The following is a 26,736-nucleotide window of genomic DNA, read 5'->3' as shown; positions in this document are numbered from 1 at the left end:
GCAGGACAGCACTTCTGCCCTGGGTAAAGAATTAGAAGCTATTTTCAGAATGAGAATATTGTGCCAGGGCCCTATTCTAAATCAGCAATAGCAAAGTTGTGCTGACATTAGGTCTGGGAATTGCTAAATTTAGGTGTGGACTGGTGTCAAAAATACTAGTAGCTCAGGGAGTGCTCCTAAAAGCTTTGGTGTCCAAGTGCTTATTGTAATCATCAGAGCTGTGTATGCAGGAGAGAACTAAGTTTCCTGATTTCATTAGCTATTGGTCAAATATGCAGAGCTTCTACAGAAGGCAGAGATAAATATTAGAATCTAGAATAGTGTGGATTGGAATGGACCCAAAAATCTTGTAGTGCAACTCCCCTACAATGGCCAGGGAACCTTGCACTAGAACAGGTTGTTTAGAGCCCCATCCAGGCTGGCCTTGAACACTTTCAGGGAAGAGTAATCCTCAGCCTCTCTGGGCAACCTGTTCCAGTGCCTCACCACCCTCACAGTAAAGAATTTATCCATGATATCTAATCTAAATCTGCCTTCAGCCAGTTTAAAACCATCAACCCTTGTGCTGTCACTACAGGCTTTGGTAAATCTCTCTCTCTTGTAAGCCCCCTTTATATTTTAAAAGGCCAAAGCCCAAAGCCTTTTCTTTTCCACACTGGACAACGATTTCTCCCCTTTACATGACATAAGTAAGTTCCATTGCAAAGGTTTCCATTCAGTGTGTAAATGAATGGAAATATATGTATAACCTGAATGTAAAAATATATAACAAATTTCATAAAATGGTGTAATATAAGACTTCTGTTACAACTGAATGAAGGTGATTTTGGTGAGTGTTACAGTAGAAGCCCAATAACATGTCTTTCCAGTCTAATTTCCAGGCTCATGAAAACTCCCAGCTGGTAGAGGGGAAGAACTTGAAGTCTACATTTCAAAAGACAAACTATGTTCTTGACTTTATCAATAGGCACAGGGAGCTGTTTTCTTTTGCCAGACTTAATGAAAGTTCAGTCAGCAGGAGAAATTTCAAGAAGCCACAAGCCATTTCTTGTTTGCCATAATCTCTTTCAACTTTTACAAAATCTTTGTTTTCAGAGAAGTTTTCCTGTTGGGCAGATTGGCTCCAGCATTTACAAGTCTAATTACAGCCTAAAGTGTTGGGAAGAACTTTGAAGTGAAGTGTATGCTGGCATGTAGGGAGATCTGGCTGCTGATAGAAGTCTGTGTAGAATAGCAAGGGGAGATGTATTCCTACTAGAGTTCCAAATATTTCTGGGAACTGGGAAAATTATTATGAAGAGGAGAAAAAAAATTCTTATTGTTACAATGCAGTATTTGACTGAGTGTTCTGGAGGCTTCCTGAAGTCCTTGAAGTCCTTGTGTTCTTGCTTCCAAAGAGTCTGGGAGGTAGAGAAAAGCTGAAAAGAGCACTCTCAATATGTTTTCTAACAAAATCTGCACTTAATCGAATATAAAAGAGCATTAAGCAGTCACTTTTGCTATTATCTCTCATACCTGCTTGCTATTGGATACTAAGGTTATTTTTAATGTTGTTCAGAAATTCCAGGAATTCCTCAACTTGTTTTCTGTGCAGTTGTTCTGCTGCCTGCTGGCTCTGGGCAGGCTCCTGGAATGCAGCTGGCCACATGCACATCCTGGATGGTCGGGTTGGTTTAGGCACACGGGGTGTTTAACATCAGAGGTACCTTCTGCCTTGTCCCGTGTCACAGAAATGCGTGTTCCTCACTTGAAAAACACTGAAAATTTCTGCAAGCACATAGTCAAGGGGCAGCAATCTCCCTCCTCTTCCTCTGCCTATCCAGGACAGGACTAAAGGTCTGCTCCCTCACATGCCCGATCCAACTCAGGCTTTACAGAGCACGTGCAAAGAAAGGCAGCTCTGTGTTGGCTTGGGACTGGGTGCATCTTCTCTGAAGAAGCACATGTGGACTTGAAGTTTTTTGTTTGTTTGTCCCCTAACTGTGGCTTGTTCACCTTGCTATAAGAACCTGGCTTTGCTCCAACATAGCAGGTCTATAGTCCTTGGCCTTTATGTATTTGCATAATACATAATATCTTGAAATCCCAGGTAACACAGGCACAAGCCAAGGAGCAGAGGAAATTAGCCCTGTTGTCAGTGTTATCAGCTGATGGATGGGGAAGGAGAAGGAGAGGCACTGGTGTGATTTTATACCACCTCAGTTCAGGCGGTGCCGCTTTCTCTGTAAAGGGCAGAACAGTGACAGTCTCCAGGCTGGGAAACCACGGAAATAAACCAGGAGCAATCACACCTCTCCGAGCGTCAAATTCTCTGGTTTCGATGGAATCCGGTTTAAACTCTGTGGTTAAAAACATGCAGCTCCTGTGTGTCAATTGGCTCATGAAGGAGTGCTGAGCACTTCACGTTGTTATTTACAGCAGCACAAAGAGCACGTCATGTTGCCTAATCAGATACCAGTGACTTGAGCACCCACACTGAGCTGATCTAAATAATTGCACAGCAGCAGACAGGACAGAGCAGATGGGAGATCACTCAGTTCCACGTAGTGAGTGATTCAATGGAGCAGTGATTTATTGCACTGTGCAGTAAATGACTGCTGACTTTATTTCATGCATTTAGCAAGCTGCTCATTAACTGGAATATAGTAACTAGGTTCGGAAGATTTGTGACCTAATCATGTTTAGAATTCTGTATTCACTTCTGAAAATTCATGTGGATTTTTTCATTCAGCAGGAACATTCTTTCTTTGTATGAGTCTAGAAAGGAATTCTGTTTTGCACAGTATGACTTGTCTGTCCAGCAGCTCCTCTGTAGACTCTGCAAAGTTCCTGTGCATATGCAGATTATTCAATACACTGTTGCTGATCTTTCTCTCTGGCCTCTAGTCGGAAGACACCCATGCTTTATTTGTATTTCTAGTTATTACAGACCTGTCTTCAAATACTGTTCCCTGGTTAATATCCATGTTGGACAAACTAGCATGGACAGGCTTGCCTTCGTGGCACTTGACCTACATTAGAGCTAAACAATGTGACCCTGAGCATGCTCTTCTTGGTAAAAGTGCCCAAGTTCTATTTGTCTGTGCTGGCCCCCAGCAGTCTGTCAGGCCAGACTTCCCGTGTGGGCAGAGGACACGAGAGCTCCAACCCCTGTAAGAGCCATGCCTGGTGCAGTGCTCTTACCTCTGCCAGGCAACGTTGCAGCTGCACCCAGCCCTAGCTCTAACTACAAACATTGGAGTGGCAAACAAGGCATTTCCCACGTAGGCAAGGCTTGTGTAATACCTGCAAGAGCCACTGAGGCTGATGAACTAAGCTCCCTATTCTTCAGGGGAGAAAAGGAGAAGAATGGCTGTCATGGATGAGCCTAGAAATCTCTCTGTCCCATTGTATTATCTTGGATGTTCCCCATTAGCAGCTGCTTAGAGGAAAAAGTAAGAAACCTAAATGCAGGGTAATGTCCTTCCAGTTTCGTGCAATCTGCAACTGTGAGGGTTTCCCTCTGAGTTTCCTACTGAGTAAAGTGGCCCTCTGAACACATTCTCCAGCTGGAGTCTATCCGACAGTTCTCTAAATTTTCTTTCTAAGTTTGGAATATCTTCCGTGAGTGCCTCTCCCTCTTTCTCCAAGTTTATCATTAAATTCTGCAAGCAGTGTTTCGGGGTGTGGCAGACAGGGTTGCCCAAAATATAGTTCAGTAAATAGATGTGGATGTTGCTGAGAGCTGTGATTCCCAGTCCCTGCTGGGTGGAGTGTGGTAGCTGCAGATAGCAGGATCCTTGCCTGCCCCTCTGGCCCAGATTACTGCGGCTGAGGGAGTGTGACACACAAAAAGGGGATGTTTGTCCTCAGCTGTGACAGTTCACAACTTACTGACTGATGTAAATGTGCCAAGAAGAGATTAACTAAAGCAAAATATGTGTTTCAGTTACTCTCATAAACTCCATTTGAGCTTGTCACAATTTTCTCTCCCTGTTGTATTGCTGTTGTCCTGTAACTAACACCTGAGTTTATTTCTCCCAGGCCCCAAAGAATGCTGATTCTTGAGGGTATTTAAAAGCAGAGTCCGAGATACACTAGAGTTTGGGCTGGAGGACCATAGATTCTAAGTCTGGCACAATGCTGTGTTCTATTACAGGAAGAAGCAGATTTTGCAGGATGGAGTTTCCCTAGGGTCTATCTCAGATTGAAACCATAGAACCGTAGAATTATTTCAGTTGGAAAGGACCTTTAAGGTCATCAAGTGCAACCATTACCCCAGCACTGCTAAGGCCACCACCAAACCATGTCTCCATGTGCCACATCTACCCAACTTTTAAATACCTCCAGGGATGGTGACTCCACCACTTTCCTGGGCAGCCTGTTCCAGTGCTTGAAATACAGACCTTCAAAGGATGAGGCATCATCACCAAACCTATCCTCTCACTTCCAAGTGCAACATGAACTTGCCTGGTCAGCCCTCTCCAACATAAACTCAGGCCTGTCCATAAGATCAATTATTAGTAATTTTATTAATAAAACTAATTCTTCATTCTACCCAAATGGTTTTACAAAGTCTTGCAGAACAAAGCTATCAAAGGCAGATCTGCCATTAGAATCAAAACCATTGATTCTCTTCTCCTGCTCTTCTGAAGAAGTTGGCCCTTCAGGATAGAATTTGTGTGGTCATTTGCATGAAGTAAATTATAGTTCTGTGTTAAGCTTTTGTATCCCAATCAAGAATGGCTCTGTATGGCACAAAATGTCCTTGCAGGGACAGGAAGGGGACAAGTGAGTACCACAGGCATGAGATGTGTAAGTCACAGCATTATCAGAGGTGCTCTGCAGTGAGAAATTAGGGTGGTGTAGGAATCTGTAGGGAGCAGAGTCACAAGTGCCTAAATTCTTCTCTGTCCCAACAAGACACCCACAGCAAGGATACCCACCTGAGACTTCTGAGAATTTTGGAGCAAGGCTGTGGGCAAGGTTTAGGTTTAGGTTTAGGTTTAGGTTTAGGTTTAGGATTAGGATTAGGTTTAGGATTAGGATTCGGATTAAGTTTAGGTTTAGGTTTGCTTGTAGCCTGAGCTCTAGCAGTCAGCATGAATTCTCACTATAAACTGAGTTCATTACATTTCCTTTAACCTACTTCTGGGTTTTCTATGGCTGGTCTTGTCTCTCTGAAAGTTTTGGGGTTTTACCACTGTAACTTTTGCTGTTATTGAAAAAGTGCTTCACCACCCTGTGTGGGAAAATCCACAGCACTGTCAGCCCTTATCAGATTTCTTGCTCAATGAGGTCAACTGGTATTTGGATATTGTTGTATTGTGTCTACAAAGGAATGGAAAAAGCATACGGCATGTAATCTGAAAGTAGTTGCTGTCTTAAAAGTCAGGTTGGGCTGTTAAATATCTTTTTTTCAGAAGTCAGAAACTATTACATATCTAGAGACTTTTTTTTACCTGCTCTATTTTCAACTTTTAAGAAAAAGGTGGCCAGAAAGAAATTACTGCCAGGACACAAAAAAACCCTGTGAATTTCCCACATGAGTAGGACATGCAAAATCTAAAGTGCTTAATTTCAGAGGCCTTATCTTTTGAATATCACTTGTGACTGATACATGAATATATATATATATCTCACTGATATGTGTGTATATATATATATGACTGATATAAATTCATAAGGTATGTTCTAAGCTAGAAGCAAGTATGAAAGTGCCAGTGTTAGTATATGAATTACCTTTACTTTTATGCATATATGCATATATTTCTATTTCTACATTTTAAAACACAGTGAGCTTCCTTTGTTGGCTGGTAACCCATACTGGCTTCAGTTCAGCAGATCAAATCCATCCTTAAGGAAGTGTAGTGAAGAATTATGTCTTCTTCCTCTGTCCTCACTTTAAATCCTTTATGCAATATGGTTTGTTGCTGCCCTAGTTCTGCCTGGCCCTAGGAAATCACCATGCTTCCTTTTGACTGGGTAATATTTCTAAAGAAGAATACTGAAATCTGAGTAATTAAGTTAATTCTGTGGCCTGCATGTAAATACTCATGATCTCAAACAAACAAATAAATTGCTTGGAAGTCTACACAGTGTGGGAGACATTTGTTAACCTGCAGTGTCTCAGTTACATCAGATATTTCACAAGCATGTGTGTGTAGTAGTTTCTATGGATCTCAGTTTACTACCAACCTAATACAATCTGCTGGAATACAACCAAATACTAATAACTCTTAGCAGTTACACTATTTTTGTAAATAAATTATTCATCTGCTCTTAGCTAATTGATTACTCAATGCTGAGATATCACAGAGCTAAATATATCTTTATCACGAAACAGAAACAGTGGAGCTGCAAGACTAAAACCAAAATCACGAGGGGGGCCTGATGGGTAGTTCACAAATATGGGTAGCTGACAAAATATGTACACAGTTATGTGGTCTGTTATTTTGGCCTACAGTAAGAACCAGTCTGTAGCATCCACATTGTCTAAAGGTAGCTCAAATTTGGGTTCAGAGATGCTTCTTTTCAGTGTAGATGCATGGTTGAGATGAGAAACAGCTCCTGTGTGACTTTTAGTCCTCTATTCATATTATTCCTTTCTGTAGGTGATTTAATTAATTTACCCCTCCATTAACAACTATGCTCTGGTTCCTATAATGTAGGCCAACTAATTAAGATATATAAAAATATTTCCCCAAGGTCAATTGTTTTGGGAACAATGAATGTGGGACAATTCCTTTTATGTGAAGAGTTCAGATCATTTCAGAAGAAGCAAAATATTATAAATGGTGACTTTGGTGGTGAAATATATTTCTAACAAAGATGCAATCCTTCTGCTCAGAGGAACTTCCATAACAGAGCAAATCCATTAGACATTGCAGCAGGCAATTACAACAACTTCAGTAAAGGGCACGAATTTTGAGATGGAGTGCAGTATTACCTAAGTCCCTTATGCTTCTCAAAGTTACTTAGTTGGGTTTTGTTTGCAGCCATGAGAACTATCATTCTTTTGAGGCATTGCTCTCGTTGAAAAAAAAAAAAAAAACCAAACCCAAAAAAAAGAGTACATGGCAGAGAAATAAGAACTGTTTTCTGTATCAGCTAAGAAATACTGTATCAACTAACAACGAGTTCTGTTGAAACAAATGTTCTTACATCCAGAATGATCTTTTATTACATTTCAGGAGGTAAAGTACAGCCACTGACTCATTACTCAAATTTCATTTGAGTTGTTGCACAACCTCAGTTGAGAATACTTTTCAACTGAAAAAGGCCTTTTTAGCACTGTGAGAAACAATTTTAAAAATTCCTCTTAAATGCAATTATGTAGGTGGATTGGAAGTTTCTTCTACTCAGCTATTGACATGCTGTCATTTCTTTTCATTCCACAGCTCCGAGATAATTTTGAGATTTTACAATTAGACCACTCTTAGAATTTCTTGTAGTGATTTCTAATTCAAAACTGGATGTGATATTTATTGCTGATTCTGTTTCTACTGCAACAGTGAGACTTTCATCATATACTACCTACAAAGAAGAAACCATTGCAAAAAAATATAGTTATGTTAAATTTTATTTACATTCAGAAATAGAAATTTCACAGTACTTAGAACTAGCCAGAGTGCTAGACCAGAGGGGTTTTTACCAATGTGCTCATTTTTACAAGCAAGTAAATTATTCACTCTGACTTCCCTTAAGTCCAAGTCCATCCAATGTTGATATTTTTTCAATGTTTATGTTTCCATTACACTGCACACAGGTTCTTTCAGTCCTTACTATTGTGTTTGAAGCCTCAGGTATTAAAAGAGCCAGTATTTTCAATTTAAGTAGCTCTCTATCTCTATTAGATATATTTATAAAAGCGACGGGAGTGGTTTTTTATTAATTTATTAAATTAAATATTTTGCTCTTGCATGCCATTTTCTGCTGTTCTGGCTGTTGAAAATACTCCTGGTTCTATGAGGCACCATATGCTTTTGTAAGACAGGTATGGAGAGCTCATGCATGAGTGCCATTTCTGCTGGTTCCACACCTGCCACACAGTCAGGTTTTCTGCAGCACAATAATTTTGGAACACCAGTTATGATTTATGCCAGGGGTTCTTTTCAGAAAAGCTCCCTGGTTTAATTCTAATTGATGGCTTTATTCCTCTTCTGGGAAAAGACTCCTTATCAGGACAGGCATGTGTGATAGCAAATCCTGGCATAGAAACAGGATCTGTGAGGGGAGGTGAGCCAATGAGTTTGTTAGAGAAACACAGCTATGGAAAAAAAAATCCTGAATTAGTTTGTATTGTCATCTGAGCAGGGTGCACAAATAGTAACTGTATGAGGACAAAGCAATTGAGATTTAGCCAGAGGAGATATTAATAAGTTGTGGTAATCTCTAGATAACATTCCTGCTTAGTGTTTCATTATATTTGATGGAGTTTTAAAGGCAGCACATCACAGCAGAGAAACCATTCTACCAAAATTACTGTGACAGGGACTTGCAGAATGACCTGACAACTCTGGGGAGCTTGGCCAACTTCAGTTGGCCAAGTTATGTGTATGTTGGCCAGTTCAGTTGTGTTTCTTTTTCCTTCTGTTTTTAAAGAAGAGGAAGGAGAAAGAGTTACTGAGATGAAATGGTCTGATATATGTCTGCTTTATTGTCACTGTGGTGAGGCCCTTCCTAGAAGTGTGCCCTCAGTTACCCGAAGAAGCCAGCTCAGATAAATACGTACTGACAAAATTTTGTTGCAACAACACAATACAGTGCAGGGTAAGTTTATATTTATAACAACAGTGCTGCTAATTGCTATTTGCACAGTCCAAAGTGATATAAATAGCTACCTTTGATCTAAATACCAGCACAGGCAGGGGCAGATAGAGAAATGCACCTCTAAAAGTCAAGGGTGATAGGTAATGGCAGAGTTTACCTCAGTTTCAAGGTTTCACTCACAGCCTTGGCTAAAAACAAGTCTTTTCCCAATGCTTTCTTGTCCATTGCAGCTCCTACATTCTAACCCTTGTTGAGGAACTTCCTCTGTGAAATAATGTTTTTTCTTCACTGCAGCATGGCATGACGATCTTGCCAGAGACAGCACTATTGACAAAGCAGAAATTGTTTTCTTATTACTCTCTCCTTTCTTATCATCCATCCTGTGCTGGAACTTCAGGGCTTCTCACAGCTGGGAGTCATGGAAAGTGGCATTGAGCCCAATGTGGATCTTAGTAGTGCTGCAGGGCCACAGGATACCACATCTGCTGAAGTGAGAAAAACCAGCCCAAACAGCACCTCTGTAAAATCCCCCGTGTGGGAAATGTGGTCTTGGTGCATCCAAAGCCACAATGTTTCCTTAGAGACCCAGATCAATCATTCAAGGAAATGTGAGCTAGTGCATGCATTGTAATTAAGTTCCATACCACGAAGTTTCCTTTGCTGGAGGAACATCTGACAACATCGTATCAGTGAATCTGTGTGTGATCCCTGCCACAAACCCACCCTAATTCTGCCAAGCAGGGGGGCAGCCGGGGCCCTGCCATACTCAGGGCTTTGCCAGGTTGGTGGTTGCTGAGCTCCCTCTGTTAGGACATGTTTAACTCCCTCCACAGAGGGACAGCTGGCCTTGACCTCCTGAGCAGTGTTTCATGTCACTATTTCCATGCCAGGAAAGCTACTGAGTCAGGTATTACTGGGACCAGAATATCCGACCTTTGGGTAACTCTGCTGGTTTGGTGAATCTCTTTGTTTCATGGGGGAAGGAGCAAGTATACTTGAGTGGAATGCAGTTTTACTAGCAACAAGGATGCCTACAGATAGAACCTTAGGGATTTCTCAGATTCTCACATTTTTAGGCCAGATGCCTAATCCTTTACCATCCCTGCTGAGATGGCCAGTTTGCTTGGGAATGATCTTGGTGAGGAGTTATCCTTGACAGAACTGCCCATAAACTTCAGCGAGCTCAGAGTTTTGTTGTGTTTGGACTGCTGCCATGCAAACCTCAAATTCTTGTAAAATTTCTCTGAAATGAATGAACAATACAGCGTGGAAGTTCTCCCCAGCCCCTTTACCTCACACGTCCCAGTTACACTAGAAATTACTTCCAGACTAGTCATGCATGTCAAAGGGGAAAAAGAGGTGGGAAGAGCTGCCTGTGACAATAATCCTGTCAATTACTGCCTCATTTTTGTTAAATGTGATACTGGCAGCAGGTGTGTGCTAAGCTCCCCTCATTGCCTATGACAGTCACGGAGCAGCTCCAGTCCTGGCACAATCAGCAGTGGAATATTTTGGGGGGGGGGGTCTCCCAAACTAGGGACACCTGAGGGGGAGCACAGAGAGTCACCAGGAGCCCACAGCCAGTGCAAGAGTGGCCAACGGGACCTGAGTGTGGCCAGGGGAGCAGTGGTACAGCTCTCACCCACTGCCCTACCTTGTGCTAGACACTGCAATTTAAGGCACTATATCAAGACAGCTATGAAATCCCAGATATTTTATAACAAAATTTGAAACATCCGTTAAAGGTAAGGTCTGGTTTTCTCAGTATTTATAATATTTCTCAAGCAGTGGTCCATAAAGGAGTAATAGCCTTTGAGACCTGAATAAGTGGTGCCCAGCTAGCCTGCAAAACCACATTTCCTCGAAAAAGGACCGGGAAAATCCAAAGGAAACCAGTGAATCTATTGTTGCAACCAAGTAATACTTTAGTCATTGCTTTTGCATTTCAAGCTGCAAGCTGAAATGTGGCGATTTTATTTTCAAATGCTTGGCCAAACCACTCAAATGAGGCTTTATCAGAGGTATGATTGGTTTTTTAACCTCAAAAAGGACATGCTAAAAATTGTGGAGAATGAGGAAATCCCCTTATAGTGGGTGCAACAATACAATCATGACTCATGATCTGAAGGGCTGACGGGATCTGGCTGATGGTGTGAGTGCTGTGTGGCACACAAAGCCAGGTAAGCAGTGTCTGGCTGATGGTGTGAGTGCTGTGTGGCACACAAAGCCAGGTAAGCAGTGTCTGGCTGATGGTGTGAGTGCTGTGTGGCACACAAAGCCAGGTAACCATGGTCTGGCTGATGGTGTGAGTGCTGTGTGACACACAAAGCCAGGTAACCATGGTCTGGCTGATGGTGTGAGTGCTGTGTGGCACACAAAGCCAGGTAAGCAGTGTCTGGCTGATGGTGTGAGTGCTGTGTGGCACACAAAGCCAGGTAAGCAGTGTCTGGCTGATGGTGTGAGTGCTGTGTGGCACACAAAGCCAGGTAACCAGTGTCTGGCTGATGGTGTGAGTGCTGTGTGGCACACAAAGCCAGGTAAGCAGTGTCTGGCTGATGGTGTGAGTGCTGTGTGGCACACAAAGCCAGGTAAGCAGTGTCTGGCTGATGGTGTGAGTGCTGTGTGGCACACAAAGCCAGGTAAGCAGTGTCTGGATGATGGTGTGAGTGCTGTGTGGCACACAAAGCCAGGTAAGCAGTGTCTGGCTGATGGTGTGAGTGCTGTGTGACACACAAAGCCAGGTAAGCAGTGTCTGGCTGATGGTGTGAGCGTTGTGTGGCACACAAAGCCAGGTAAGCAATGTCTGGCTGATGGTGTGAGTGCTGTTGTGTGGCACACAAAGCCAGGTAACCATGGTCTGGCTGATGGTGTGAGCGTTGTGTGGCACACAAAGCCAGGTAAGCAGTGTCTGGATGATGGTGTGAGTGCTGTGTGGCACACAAAGCCAGGTAAGCAGTGTCTGGCTGATGGTGTGAGTGCTGTGTGACACACAAAGCCAGGTAAGCAGTGTCTGGCTGATGGTGTGGCTGTTGTGTGGCACACAAAGCCAGGTAACCAGGCACAGGCAGTGTGTGCAGGGAGGTGCTGCATGAATGCACATGCTGGTATTGATGCCAAGCGTTGCCTACACTTTACTGGCCTCAGGTTGTGTGCTGCACATGGCTGGCCACACTCCAGTTCCTCTAGACATTATTCCCTAGTGTCCTTCTGGGGATGTGTTTTGGCTTGAGGTAGCTGTGCTTAAAGGCTCTCAAGAAGCACAAGCCAGGAAAGGAACACCAGGTACTTGTCCTTTCCTACTGCTCACAGCTCTGGAGGAGCTACCCTGAAAACTTTGTTCATAACACTACTAAAGACAACACTTTCTCGATAATATGGGATATTTGATGCATAAAAACATGAGAGATCTAATGTGATTTTATTTTAAAATCTAATTAGTTATTTGTCCAAAAGGTTGTGTTTATGTTTCTGTGAAATAAGTCAGGTATCTTCAAGATATATGTCTTCAAGTTACCTAGGAGCATTAAACTAACATTAGAAATGAAAAGTCCAAAATGAAGTAAAAATATTTCTTCTAATATACTTTCATGTTTTCAGACTTCTGACATCATCCTGTTGCCTATTTTTGCATTGTATTAAAGGATGGAAGTCTAGCCACTGATTTTTGTTTATTTTATAAAAGAAATTAAATAGAAACATTAGCATAGCTCTGACATATAGTTTCATTTTATTCAGTATTAGTTATTCTTAGAAAAGAAACCTTGTATTTTCTTCTTGGGAATTTTTTTTCCAGTTTGCAGGTATAAAAATGACAGAAAAATCCAAGCTGAAGTTTAAGATGAGCTGAAAAAAATTACAGTCCAAGATGTGCTTAGGTCTTTTAATCTTATCAACAAGGCACAATATTGAAGAACTGAGAAATGACCTTCAGAGGGTTTTTGCATATAGTCGAAGGCATAAACAGGTGTATGTAAGGAATCCTATTTTTTTTCTTTCGCATGTGCTTGGTTAACACTATGACTCTCTACCTTCTTGTCTTTCAGCCACATAATCAATGAGCTGATAGAAACAGAACGGGTTTATGTAGAAGAACTTCAAAGTATAATAGAGGTAAGAAACTCTTCTGAAATTATTTTTTGGTGCTTAACCTCTAAGTCATCACTGCAGGTGCACATCCTTCATGGGCTGAGCACTCCCACCTCCTGTTTATAACACACAGGCTGTGTTGGCAAGATAGCTCAGCCTTGGAGATGGAGAATGGGAAGGATGTTTTGAACATCCTTCCTCAGGCCTTAAAGGAAAAGGCACCTTCTTTGGACCAAGCCCACAGAATGACAATTTGCATGGTTCTCAAAGTTATGGACAGAGAAAGAGTTAATAATGTATTTTCAAAATATTGCCAATAGGTCTCAGAAGCAGCACTTTGATGTCCATGGGGACAGGCACTAAATTCTGTGAATCTGCGTTTGGAAAATGATAGAGGAAAAGGAAGGCACCCCTCCTGCTCTTCTTTATTGCCCCATGTTGTGCTTGAACACAGAAAAAAAAAGCTCATGCTGCAAATATAATTCTTGAGCTTTTGAAACCAATAGGATACCAGCATAATCAGTGTGTGTGGAGTCTGAGGTCCCCAGTCTGTGGGAGGACAGAAGCTGAGTAGGGATCAATCATGCTTATATTTGGGTGGGACTTTGGGGATGTATGGTTGATTCTTTATTGCATTTGTTCCATGGGAGCTGGCAGCTCTGGTAATTGATATATAACTCTTGAGTTTAAAATCTGAATGTTCTTTTCTCAAAGTTATTATTGAAGAAACACAATACAGTTTCTACAAGAAACAAAAAAAAAAAAAATAGTCCAACAAATAAATCCAAACTAACTCTTGTGCAATGAAGCAGGGTAGCAGAAAGATACCTGTCTGTCAGTCTTAGCAGTCTCCATCCCTACATGACCCAAATGGCTTTTGAATCCTAGACCATAATTTTGTCTATTTTTTCTTAACCTCATGACCTCTTCAACTGTGGTTAAAATGTGTTTGCACAGTTACAGGGTAAAATCTCTGGGGAAAATCAGAAGCATCAGGAATTCATGGGAGCAACAAAGCAATGGGCATGGGAGAAGCTTTGTTTGCTCTGTGGAGAACAAAAGCACATGAACTTTGGGGCTTTCCAGTGCCTTGAATACAGTACTTCTGCCCTGGTAAAAACAGGCTGGTTTTATTTTCCCCTCTTCCCTGCAGGGGTACGCTTCAGAAATGGACAATCCCAATTTAGTACATCTGATTCCATCTGCGCTTCAGAACAAGAAGGAAATTCTTTTTGGGAACCTCCCAGAAATCTACTATTTCCACAACAGGTACACGGGAACTGGTGGTTGTCCTGCATCCTTGGGTGTCACCATCTCGTCGGGTGCTTTGTCATGCTCACACGTACACCGGCAGGAAAAGTCATCCTCACTCGGTCTCTGTGTGTGTCCTGTAAAACCCACGTGTAGAGAACACCTCCAAGATCATCTATTTCATCTTTTTTTGGGTGAAGATTGTACTCTTTGTGCATTTACTGGTGATTTCTTCTGGCAGGATCCATTTTGAATGTCCCTTGTGGTCAGTATTTTACCACCTCTCTTGGTACACTGGTAGATGTCACAGGACTAAATCCTGATATTTTCGGTCTAGCAAGACACCTCTGTGAGGAAATTTCTTAGTGTTCAGCTTATTTGTCCTGTATTTCTGTTACCAGATCAGAAGATGTTATATATTTGATACCACTTTTCTTTTTATCCCACATATAAGATCACAAACTTATCCAGAAGCCATGTCAATACTGTGGACAAGGAAATCCAGAGCCCATAACTACAGAATACCAGTTATGAACAAGATTAATCCTTTTGCAACTGGCTTTCAAAACACAAAGCTCAGGGCAACTTCTATAAATATTCTGCTTTTCCTAGCCTTGCTTAAGCAAAACTGGCTGTAACCAAAGTGGGAATTTAGGAATTCTTTTGAATAATAATTGCCTGTAAGATGTAACAAATAGTTGAACAAAATAAATTTTAAAAATCTCTTTTGCAAGTCTTAATATTATGCCAGACTAGTTAATACATAGTAGAAAAAAATATTTTCCAATTCATGTATTATTTTCAAAGATTGTGTCTTCCACTCAGAGAAAGATATTCCTCTCCCTTTGCAAGCCCAGTCTTTCTTTCCCTAAAGGTTTAGTCCATTGACTGTCACTGCAGAAGCCTTTGGACTACATCCCATATTTTCACTGCTTGCTGATTGAGCAACTGCATCTGACAGAGCATTCCTGTCTTTTCTAGCTGTTTTGAAAAATCCTCATACCCAAATGGAAAGCAGGTATTTGGGCTACAGATTGGAAACAAATTTCAACAGCCAGAGGAATCAGATGTAGCAGATAAAATATGATAATATTTGTGATTTAGGGAATCAGGTGGCAGCCACATCCCATTTTTCTAAAACATATATTTCTTGGTGTGTCAAAACTGTTACCTTCCCCATTGAATCCTCATATTACAAAAGTGAAGGCTTTAAGCTGGGTTTACACAGAAGCTAACACACAATGTGAGTGGGATTTTACATCACTCTTTGCTCTTTTTTTCTCTCTCTCAGGATTTTCCTTAAGGAAATAGAAAATTGCATTGAAAACCCTGAGCTTCTTGCCCGATGCTTTTTGAAAAGAGTAAGTATATCCTTTTTCAGGTTTGAATGAATATCTATGGTCTTATCCTACAGTACTTACAGATTTACTCCCATCTTTTCAGTCTGTTTGCTTTTGTGAATGAGGGAAACTCCTCTAAGCAGATATTCCCAAATTAAGCCAATTACCAACCATGTATTCTGATATCTGCCCCTTTACCTGGTTTACTGACAGGAAGAGATCTGTTACCAATATTTTACAAGTATTTTAAGTCCCATCTAAAAGAAAAAGACCAACAAATAACAGTGATCCAAATGTTTGACATGCTTTTCATATCAGACACATCTATAGCAGGAGAATGATGTAACCCAGACACCACCCTGCAGTAAATAAGCAGAGGACAGTATCGGTGTCACAGCAGGTTGCTCTGAGTGCAGACAACACATCCCGTTCCTGCTTTATCTTATCTCTCTCTTCTCTGCACAATTCAGGACACTTGGTCCCCTAGAACTGTCTCAGCAGAGTCTGCTGCTGTCCTTGCAGCCAAGGCAGAGCCACAAGGCAGAGCCACAAGGCAGAGCCACAAGGCAGAGCCACAAGGCAGAGCCACAAGGCTCTGTGAGGTTCCCTTTACTTCCCTTTACTTCTCCACATAACTCACCAAGTGGGATTTTCCCCTCTGCTGTGAGGTGACTCTCAGTGCCCAAGTGCTGCAGCTCTCCAAGAGCTCCCTGTGATGTCCCTCCTCCACCTCCACCCCCACTCAGCCTGACTATTAGTTCTTTCCTGCAACACAACCAAAGGTGCTTGTTTATAAAGCACTCCTTCAGGGGGCCTACTAATGGAAAATAAATCTGTTTTGGTGGTTTGCTGCTGCTTTCAGAGTTTGACAAAACTGTGTGAATAAGGCTCTGTGTTTTGCACAGGAAATGGAAGTGGCATGAGAGGTGGGAAAATGTGTCCTCTGTAGTCAAAGGTACCTCCTGCTTCTACTGTATACTACAGGTAGCGTTTGCTGCTTTTCCAGAGCACACATTACATACAGACACATTTGGATGAACCTGTCAGAGGTGCTGAGCACTGCCACATTACTAAGATTTAATGGGAATTTGAGCATGTGATACTTACAAAAGGTGTGCTTCCAATTTACATACAGACTGGAGAGAATCATACAAGTGTAAATGCGATTATATGTCCATTGGATTACTTTCTGTTCAACAACTGAGCATTTACAGCTTGAGTAAATGACACTACTAAGGCATATGTTGTTATCCTAGGATTCAGATGCTGGGCAGGAAAATACTGTGGTGAAATCATTATGCAAATGAGGAAAAGCAGTCTTTGAAGAATGCAGACCTCTGAAACCCAAGAAATGTAAAATAGTCCATGTGCTGCATATATCCCTAAAGAATGCAGCTAAATAAAAAATAATGGTATAGAAATGTGGAAATGTTCTGATTCTACAGGAGGTTCAAGCTCCATATTTAAATATTGTAGCTTGCCTCTCTGTAAAAACAGCTGCTAAGCTCAATTCTCCTCACTATTATACCAATATGAAAATAGCACTAGAGCTGGGGTTCAGGTATGAACTGAAAGAAAACCAGTCCCCCCATCACCTTAGCTCATCAGTTTCTGTGGCCTCGTCAAACCATACTAAATCTATCAAATAAGAGGTTATATCCTGCATTTGCTTTCTCCCTATTTCAAATTTCACACTAAGAAAGCACAAGCTTCTCTCTTGAGATGTTGCTGCTCACACAGTAGCACCTTTGATTCCTGCCCTTATATTCTGTTTTTAGAAGAAGCCACATGAGGTCCAGAAATGTGTTGTTTCTGTTGGACCGCTTTTAGGAGGCACAAACAAAAGTCTGGTTGTGTGTTTGTGTTCCCCATGATTTGGCAGCTTTTTATGCCTTCCTGCTGAGCAGTGGCTTCTGGCTGCCCTGTGAGTTATGGCCGCGCTTGCTATGACAGGGGCAAACAGAAGCAGCTGCTGTTCCAAGTGATGCTGAGCTCTGGGAGGAAACTCACACTCTTGCAGGTTCTCCCCCTTTGTATGGGTGTGACCATCCTGCCACAACAGCAGGCTGGGCCTATGATTAGAAACAGGCAGGTTTTTTAGATTCATACTTTGAAGAGTTTTACCCTGTCTGATCACACTGGGCCTTTTCAGACCTGATTCCAGAGCTGCTTGAAAGTACCCTGAGGGCTGCAGTGAGACACTCTGGTGCCAGTCACTCCATCCCCTGCCAGTCATTCCTCTGCCATGTCCCCACACACCTCCCAGCTCCACCAATGCCACCTGAGCAGCTGTCACCATGAATGTGAACCCTGTATCTCAGGTGATGGGAGAAACAGGCTGTGGGGTTTCTCTTTGGCTTTGTGTCCCGGAACATGGCAGCAGAATCTGGTAAAAGATGAGCCAGAAATGCCTTTCTTGTTCTCCCTCCCACTTTGCCTGACCTCGTTTAGGGCATGATCTTCAGATGAGCTAAATTACAAGTGAGCCAGCTCAGCTTTACCCACATGGCAGCTATTTTGCCATCACCAAGATGCTTGACCTTACTTACAGCTCTGTGTGGTCAAGGACTACATGGCATTCAAATACAGGAGGGATGTGCACTGAATTCCTTGCAGAATGGTCTTCTGGTGCTTTATCAGCAACAGGGGGGACACTCTGGGCTGATCTGCTTTCCAAAGGGATGTGAAGAAGGAAACCTTACCAAACCAAGGCAAGAATGCCCAGGATGGAACCAAAGGTGTGTCAGACTGCTTACCAGAATGTGCCAGGTGATGTGTCTGGCAGGAGTGAGTGATTCACTGTGGATTGCCACTCTGCACTTATTCATATTGCTAACCTTAAAAAAGGGAATAGTTTAATACCAGTCAGCATTTGGGGAATTTGGTCATTCAGTGAGAAAGAAGCATTTAGAAAAGGAATCTACCTGTAAAAAGACAGCAGCAGCTGATCAGGAACCTGTGAGTTGGATTTAAAGGTCTAAATTCTAGACTAATGCAAAAATTATTCCTAAATCAGCAGTCAAAAAGATAATTTGAACTGTGTATATATGCCATGTGCATTGGAGCTTACAGAGCTCTCAGGATCCAAATCAGTGTGGAAAGGAAAAGCTTTACAGGAGAGAGGAGAGTGGTGTAAATGTACCAGCAAGAAGTCAGAACATTTGCATGTGAAAATACAGATGTGTGGAATATTTTAGACTGGGATTTGAATAATTAGACAATCAATTATTTCTTGGCATTTTGAAGTCTGAGCCTAATTCTATTCCTAACACTATTGCAAAACTTAAAGCTGTAATTAAATATGTAAGCATTTGCTTTAACAGGTATCACTGATTTAGGCAGCAGTAGATTGCACTGGCATAGGGTGGTTCCACTATGGCAAATTACTGGTAAATTGTTGGTCATTGTACCTTTTCTTTAAGTTTAAATTGGTTCTTTTCTTTTATTCCTCATAATTCTCTTGTCTATTGCTCTCTCTGTTCTTCCTACCCAGTCCAGTTAGGTTTCTATGAGCCAGAATGAGATTGTAATTCTTGATTATGCTTTATTGCTATTTTTAGTTCTGTGGGGTTTACCCCCTGTTAACTTCCCTCCAGGGCAACATGTGTGAACAATTATATTTTTATGAAGAAAACTGCATCTATTTTGAAACAGCACCATAAATATTCTATTGAGTTGCAACAGAAGATGTTTTTGTATTGCATAATCCTTGACACACTGTGGTGTTAGGTGGCACAGCTCTGATTTCCCAGCTGATTCATCAGGGTGATGTCAGGATGGGTCTGTAGAGGAAGACAGCAGCAATGCTGATTTCTCTTGTAATTGTATAGAAGGAAGTGATTTTCCTGCAGCAGGAGTGTATGGGAACTGCCTGGTGGGCTGAAAGCGCAGAGGAACGATCCAGGAATTGCTGAGATTTATTTTTGGTGTTTTCTTTGATTTGCTGAGGTCACATCCAGCAGGGTAGTGCAGATGAAAGTGGGAAGCTCCCGGCTGGTCGGGCACAGCCAACCCTGCTCAGGAGCCCCATGGCACTGCCCCGTGGCTACCCGGGTGCACAGGCAGCAAGCCCAGGACCTGGCAGAGGAACACCCATCCCTGCATCCACCCACAGAGCCCAGGGAGCTCAGAACACCTTCTCCAGGCTTTTGCAGAGATTGTCTCTGTTTTCACTGCAGTCAGGGAGATTTTTGCCATGGAGCTCAGCGAGAGCACTTGGAGTGTAGTCAAAGCAAAATAAAGTGAATCCACCCACTTCTAATTTGGAGAGGACAGGGTTTAAGCACATCCCCCTACCTGGCCTAGGACATCAACATGACAAATTTCCTCCTTTTAATTTGTCCTTGTACTGTTGAGAGCCAACACTATTTTCAAAGCGTGATAAACTGGTAAACCTTAGTCATCATTAAAAATTACAGTCTGTTCCAATATTGTTAATAAAATTGTTAGTAAAGTTTAAATTTCTAATGTTTCTTTTTTGTTTTGTTTTTTTTTTTTTCCAAACCATCAATTCACCTCCCTGAAAAAGATACTGGTTTTGCTGTTAGATTGTGTCTTCTAGTCTGCAGTCTCCTTGCTTTGTATAAAAAGTGAGGGGAAAAAAATAAATCTCACTTTCAGGTGTATTTAACTTAATCAGAAGTAAAAAGCAGGTTTGGTGGTTTCAGTATTTTTTTTACATACAGAGTTGTTCCATGTATTAATTACTTCATGTCTTAGGATGGAAGGTAAGAAAAAGTGTGATTCAAGAAAGATACTCTCTGGATTCTTTTTCCTTCCCTTGCCTAAACTCTTCTTTTCTTGCAGAAGGAGGACCTCCAAATATATGAAAAGTACTGTCAGAACAAACCAAGGTCTGAAGCTCTCTGGAGACAGTGTGGAGACAGCATCTTTTTTCAGGTGGAATTTCATTGCAGACTAGCAGTGCAAGACCCTGAAAGCTCATTTGTGTATCTCTATTCTTTAGAAAACCTAGAGTAATATACAGACTTTCCTGCATGCTTCTTATACTGATGGCAGGTGCCCAGTGTGGGTCAAGGCGTTCTCTACAGGAGACTGGGCAGGCAGAGCAGTAGATTTCCTGGACAGGAGCCGGACTCTGCAGGCTATACCCACACCAAAAAAGTGCTGGCTGCTTTGCAAATCCCAGCTGATTGCAATCTCATCAGCAGGGAATGTCAGATTTCAACACTAAGTTGAACCTAAACCTTAGCTCTTGTTTAGATATATTTTCTCTGTGGCATAAGTAACCCGGAAATCCCCATGCAGATGGAACAAATTTCTCTCTCAATTAATTCACAGGCACATAATCTTCAGATTGTCAAATGATAATGATCTTGGTGACTTGCCTGTGTTTCAAGAAACAATTTTATTTTTCTTCCGTGTTGTCTCCTGCAGGAATGTCAGCGTAAGTTGGATCATAAGCTCTCACTTGATGCTTATCTCTTAAAGCCAGTTCAGAGAATCACCAAGTACCAGCTGCTGCTAAAGGTAAGCTCTCCATGACAATGCAAAAAATTCCAACGTATGGCTTGGTTTACTTCTGGAATTGCATATCAGTCAGGACTACCTGGAAAAAAATCCTCACTCAGTTCTTCAGCAAATACTCAGCATTTTTTAAAATTGTAAATGGTAGAAAACAGTCTTGTACAGGGACTTCCTGTTCCCAATCTATTTTAGATTTTAGATTAGACTTTTTCCCAATAGTTCCCAATCTGTTTTAGATTGGAAACTGCTATTATAAGTACTTAGCAGTACTTATACTAGGTAATAGCAGTATACTATTACACATATAGGTCTCTCTATATAAAATATTTTACTTACCTTTAAGATAGTATTTTATTGTCTTATTTATTGTTTTATTTATCTCTAAACATAAATTGAGCTTGGCTTTATTGTATCAGTATATGGTTTTACAATTTGCAAACAGGAACTGAAGCCTTAAATCCTGTCTGTAACATCTGTCCCTGTTTAACAAAACTCTTTCAGGTCCCTGAAGTAATATTTTCCCATGGTTGTGACTCAAACCTTTCAGAGGGAGCCACTCCCTTTTGCTGCTTCTTTGTAAAAGACACAGCCAGGAACAAATTGTCTGTCATTTTTCCACAGGGTGAATATGTGAACTTCCTCTTGATTGGTTGGAACCGTGAATGGTTCATGCTTGAAATTCTGGTCTGAACTGGGCAGTAGAAAATATATACACTGAAAACAATGATTTTCTATTTTTCTTTTTAAGGTGGTGGATTAAATTTCTGTCTCCATCTACTCAGTTCTCAAAAATAATATTTACTGACTTTGCCTATGGGAAGGTCATGACGGTGAATTACATGCTGTTCTCAAGCCTCTGGGCTTAAAGTAGTGTTATGTACTGTCATGAAACTTAGCATTGAAATTTGCAATGAAGATTTTAGGTTGCCATTTAACTTGCTAATAGCTACTATGGCACTGCTGCAAATGTGCCAGTATAAGCCATGGGAGGACCTGGTTGGCCATTCTTGTGTTTCTGTGAACTGTTTATTGACTTAAAGTAAAACTGTAGAATCCAAATATTGAACATGGATATTGACAAGGATGCAACTTCACTGATTCCAGTAGATTTACATCAACAAAGTCCAGAAATAAATTTGAACTCTATTTCTTGAAACTATTCTGTGAGAAGGGAAAAAATGTCAAGGTCTCCAGGAAAGCAAGAGTAAACCAGATTTTACTTTTAATTTGAAATATGACTGTAAATAAACCCAAGATTAGATCAAGGAGTAAAATTTTCAAGCAAAACAGGTCTCAGCCATTGGGGTTTGAAGCTGGTCAGACCAGTTTTGTACTTAGCAACAACGCATTGGCATTGGCATTTACTTTGTTAGGGTTCATGAGGTCTGGGAAGATGGTGCACTCCTTCCCGGACTGCAGGAGCATTTAAAAGTGTACAAAAATGGAAGCCAGTAAAAAAATTGGTAACAAACAAGTGTTTAAGAAGCTGTGTGCCTTGAGTGGCAAGCAGACTGGATTTGAATTTTGGGTCACAATTACTGCAACCCTCTGGTTTCAATCAGTTTAGCTAACATGCTCATGCTGATAAAAGCAGCATGCTTACTGTACAGAGATCCGTCCTCATGCTAGAAAATGTGCAGCAGGTACTGTAGGAATGCATCCTGCTTTTATCTTATTATCCCTGGTTACCCAAGCACCTGAGGAGAGACTGCTGCTGTTTGGGGTTTGCAGGAGACATCTTTTTGTGTTGCTATTTTACAGGAACGCAAGTGCCTCAGCTTTTGGATTAAAATATTTCCAAACTCAAAATGCAGAATGTCAAACCTGCCAAATTCAGACTAGAAATTAATTTTGCAACTAATTGCAAAAGAAAATGGGGAACTGTCTAACACCTGAAATAAGTATACTGAGTTTCTTTTCTAGCAGATGTGAATTAAAAAAAAAAAATAGAATGTCATATTTGGGGTTTTTTGTTCCTCTTTTGTTTTCCTCTAGTTCTGCTACTTTGTTTATGCAACACAAATTCCAGGGAGGATTATCTTATGGTGTCTTCTGGTATTAGAAGTTCTCAAGTATTCCCCATACCTTTTTTTAATCAGGAAATGCTGAAGTGCAGTAAGAATTCGGAAGGTACTGCTGAATTGGAAGAAGCCCTGGCCACGGTGCTTGATATCATCAAATCAGTAAATGATTCCATGCACCAGATAGCAATCACAGGATATGAGGTAACTGCTGCTGCTGCTCCTACTCTGCTCTGAGCCATCCCATGTTCCTGTCACCACTGATCATGCTGTGTTCACGGCTGGTACTGTGCTTTGTGGAGCCTGTGCTGCGTTCCTGAAGGGTGTCACTCAGAGATGTGTTGTGATGACCAAAAATACATCTCAGCACCCCTGTCATGTGGAGCTGGGGTGTGAATGTGGGGGCATAGTGGGGCAAATGCAGGACTTTTGAGTAATTGCACCCAAAACTCATTTGTGGGTGAGAGGTACGAGTGTGGCAGAGCTAAGAAATTTGCTTAAGAAATTTGCTGAAACTTTGTGACTCCTGTGCAACTTAAGTGTTTTCAAATCTTTTGCCCTTAGGGAGAAAAATGTGGCTTTCATTTAAAGTGGGTAATGGAATTTGTGCTAGTGATTGGCAAGTTTCTTATCTGAAATGTGAAATAACAACCACGGTACAAATCAAAGGGCACAAATATATGTCTCTGCAGAAGCTCCATTGAAGTCATATGACTTTCAAGAAGTAGTGCTGACTACATAAAATGAGCCCTTAAGTGAGAAGTGGAAGTGATTGGCACATAAAGGAGAAACAAGCCTAACAAAATGAGGCCTGAGAGTCATGGGGTTGCCCATTTTGAAATAGCTGCAGGGTGAAAATGTCAAGAAAGAAACAATATACTGAGTATTGTTCAAAGAATTTTTACATCATAGTAACAGGCTTTAATCCAGAAAAGTAATTTTTTTGTGGAATCTGACTTCCTGAGAAGGTGTTGAGGTCTATACAGACAGTGTCTGTGTGGGAAGAGTTACTCTGTTTATCAGGATGGGAGTGGAGTTTTGATTTCTATAGTTCTCTTTTGTGCAAGTGCACCTGCATCTGGTAGCTGAGGAACCCATGCCCGCTGCCAACATGATTTTATAAATAAATTCAACTGCTTGTTTGTTTAACTGCTTGTCAGAGATCCATTGCTGCACAGCTGGAGATGTGGACTGTGCATTACGTTTGGGATGAGAATGTGAGTTCTGCCTGCAGTAGCTCTACTGGGTTGAACTGGCAAACACTGAAAAGGTGTGGTGATTGTGGATCAGAGAAACACCACAGGTCATAAATACAATCTTAGATCTCCTAAACCTGACAAACTTAAATAAAGCAGCACATACTTAATCCATTCTGGTCATGGCTAAGTCTGAGTGTCTCAGAGAGTCATTTTAGAAAAACTCTTTAGAATTATTATTGCAGACTTGAACCAGTCAACATGGACATGGGAAGCTCATGGATACAGCACACCTTCTGCTTCCCAGTTTCCACGGTTTCTTTTTAATTTCCAAAGAGAAAGGTAGCTTTCCTCCTGTATTTCTCAGTTTAAATGCATGAACTTACAGCAATTCAGCAAAAAAATTATTTCAAAACAGTTCCGTAAAGTGAAGGGAACAAGAGCTTCTCCAAGAAAGGTAACATATTATTCCGAGTAGGGGGGATTGATCCAGATTCCTGTCCATATAAATGCTAAGGTCATCCTTTTGTTCTTGCTTTAGAGTGTGAGTAGTTTTGTACTCAGGAATTCAATAGAACATTCCTGTTCCTTTTCAAATTCTACTTTTGGATTTTCCAGCCTTTCATAAAATACCAGGTAGTAACTCCAAGGACTAGATTTTTGCCTCTGCTTTCTTTGCTGAACTACAAAACATGGCACAGTGGGACATGGCCACTGTTTAGCCCAATGCTGACAGCATTTCTGAGGTGCTTTGTTACATGATTTTTAAATGGGGTGAAAGTGTGAAAGAGGATGTACCCAATAATTTCTTCTCCCTGTTCCACCTGTCCCAGGTTCTCAGCTCTGTTACCAAATAAACACCTCCCATAGACAATGAAACCACAGCCCATCTTGTGGAGTCTTTCCCACACATCCATGATAGAAATACTTGCCTGGAAAACCTTTCTGAGAGGGATATTATGCCAGTAGGAAAGCAGGTTTTGTGACAGCTGATGGATGCTCCCAACTGCACATTCTGTTTCTTGGGCTTGGGCACATGCAGATTTGAGGAGCTGAACTCTTGTGTAAGAAATTGCTAACATGTAAGTCTGGGGTTGGTTTGGTGTATGTTTTTTATTTTTTGGCAAAACCACAAAAAAAACCCAAGTAGAATAAAGCCCGTAGAGCAGAAAATTTAGATGTGTTTCCTACTATTATCTCAATGTTTGTACACAGTCTGGTCTGGGTAGTTTGTCCATGAATTATGATGAGAGATTCTTATAAATTATCATATGTATTGCTCATCTTCCATGGGAAACATGGGATACTATGTATTGCTCTAACAGGGAATAATATTTGAGATAGTGACCAAATCCTCCACTTTAAATAAATTTCCTTTAGGATAAAATATTGCTGTCCACTAGCAGAAATCACCAGAAACAGTGTCCCTCTATTGCTGCCTACACTGAAGAGAGTGAAGTGCTTGTGGGCTAATATTCAGTCTCCTGTGGGATTGCTGCAGACTGCCATCCCTGTCTGTCTCTTTCTTGTCTCCCACTTCATTCACTATTATACCAATCCCAGGTTCAAGGCTGGGGACACAGACCTGTCACAAGAGTTGAACCGAGCTTCTGGATGTCAGTGCTGTATTGACCAGTGTGTGGAGTGACAGGAGCCTCTCACCATTGTCAGAACCATGTAGAAAATATGCTTGGTGTTTCTTTTGTTTTTTAATTGAGCTTTGCATATCAATGTGCTTTGCACAGGCCTGTAGTTTATAGCTACATGCACATATAAATACAAACACAATCCTGTATGCACAAAGAAAATATCCAGATCTAGATATTAGAGATGACAGACTTATCTAAATTGCTGAGATTTTCTGAATGGTTTGGAGAGTCTAATAATACCCTGATATAGAGTGTAAAAGTACCTAATAAAGCTCTGGTTTTGCAGTTGAATGTAGGGTAGAGGAGGGGGAGTGAGAGGGAGAACAGGTTGCAATTCTTAGTATAAGAAGTGAGACATTCCCACTTGGAGCCAATATCTTCACCTTATAATCAACAGAACATGCAAATGTTGAAAGTAAGTACTTTAATAATGCACTGGGTTTATTCCCTTGACTTACTATACAAAGCATTCCTAGGAAAACTTGTGCTAAGATAATTAAGATTATCATTATTTGTTGAATCCCATTAGCATATAGACATTGCCATGTCTTATATAGACACGTTCCTCCTTTCTTAATATGGGATTGTTCTGGTGACATCTGAGCTAAATATTTATATCAGTTGAAGTATTTTCCCTTCAGAGGTCTTCAGACAAGAGCTTTAATTTAGAAAGGTCTTGTTCCTGCCTAGTTTCATTCTCCCTCAGGTACTTTTATGGCTCCTTGGGGCATTCACTCCCTCTTTGCCCAGGGCTGTGCAGCGTTGCATAGTTTGCAGATGGTGAGCCAAGAAATTATTGACAAAGCTTGTAAGGACTATTTTGAAACAGGAGGGAATTACATACCTACACAGCTCTAGGCACTGATCCGTGACTTCAGGCATCTAAGCTCTTTCAAGGTTTTGCCCAGGGATGGAGGAAGCTTGTACGAAAGTGGAAACTGAAACTAGATATTCC

General features: G+C 41.2%; 1 protein-coding gene across 11 annotated transcripts in view; it reads left to right on the top strand.

Annotated features, from left to right (window-relative positions):
• Nucleotides 1–26,736, top strand: part of MCF2L2 (MCF.2 cell line derived transforming sequence-like 2) — a 156,303-nt gene that overhangs the window by 105,113 nt on the left and 24,454 nt on the right. For all 11 annotated transcript variants that reach the window (XM_068200403.1, XM_068200402.1, XM_068200401.1 and 8 more), the window contains exons 16-21: nt 12,795–12,861; nt 13,991–14,106; nt 15,380–15,449; nt 20,235–20,327; nt 20,826–20,918; nt 23,015–23,140. In XM_068200403.1, the coding sequence (XP_068056504.1) occupies nt 12,795–12,861; nt 13,991–14,106; nt 15,380–15,449; nt 20,235–20,327; nt 20,826–20,918; nt 23,015–23,140 (565 nt within the window). The remainder of the gene's footprint in view (nt 1–12,794; nt 12,862–13,990; nt 14,107–15,379; nt 15,450–20,234; nt 20,328–20,825; nt 20,919–23,014; nt 23,141–26,736) is intronic.

This window comes from Anomalospiza imberbis, chromosome 10 (assembly GCF_031753505.1).
Source record: "Anomalospiza imberbis isolate Cuckoo-Finch-1a 21T00152 chromosome 10, ASM3175350v1, whole genome shotgun sequence".
NCBI lineage: Eukaryota > Metazoa > Chordata > Aves > Passeriformes > Viduidae > Anomalospiza > Anomalospiza imberbis.
The sequence above is the reverse complement of the archived record's forward strand: the minus strand, read 5'-3'. Positions and strand labels throughout refer to the sequence as shown.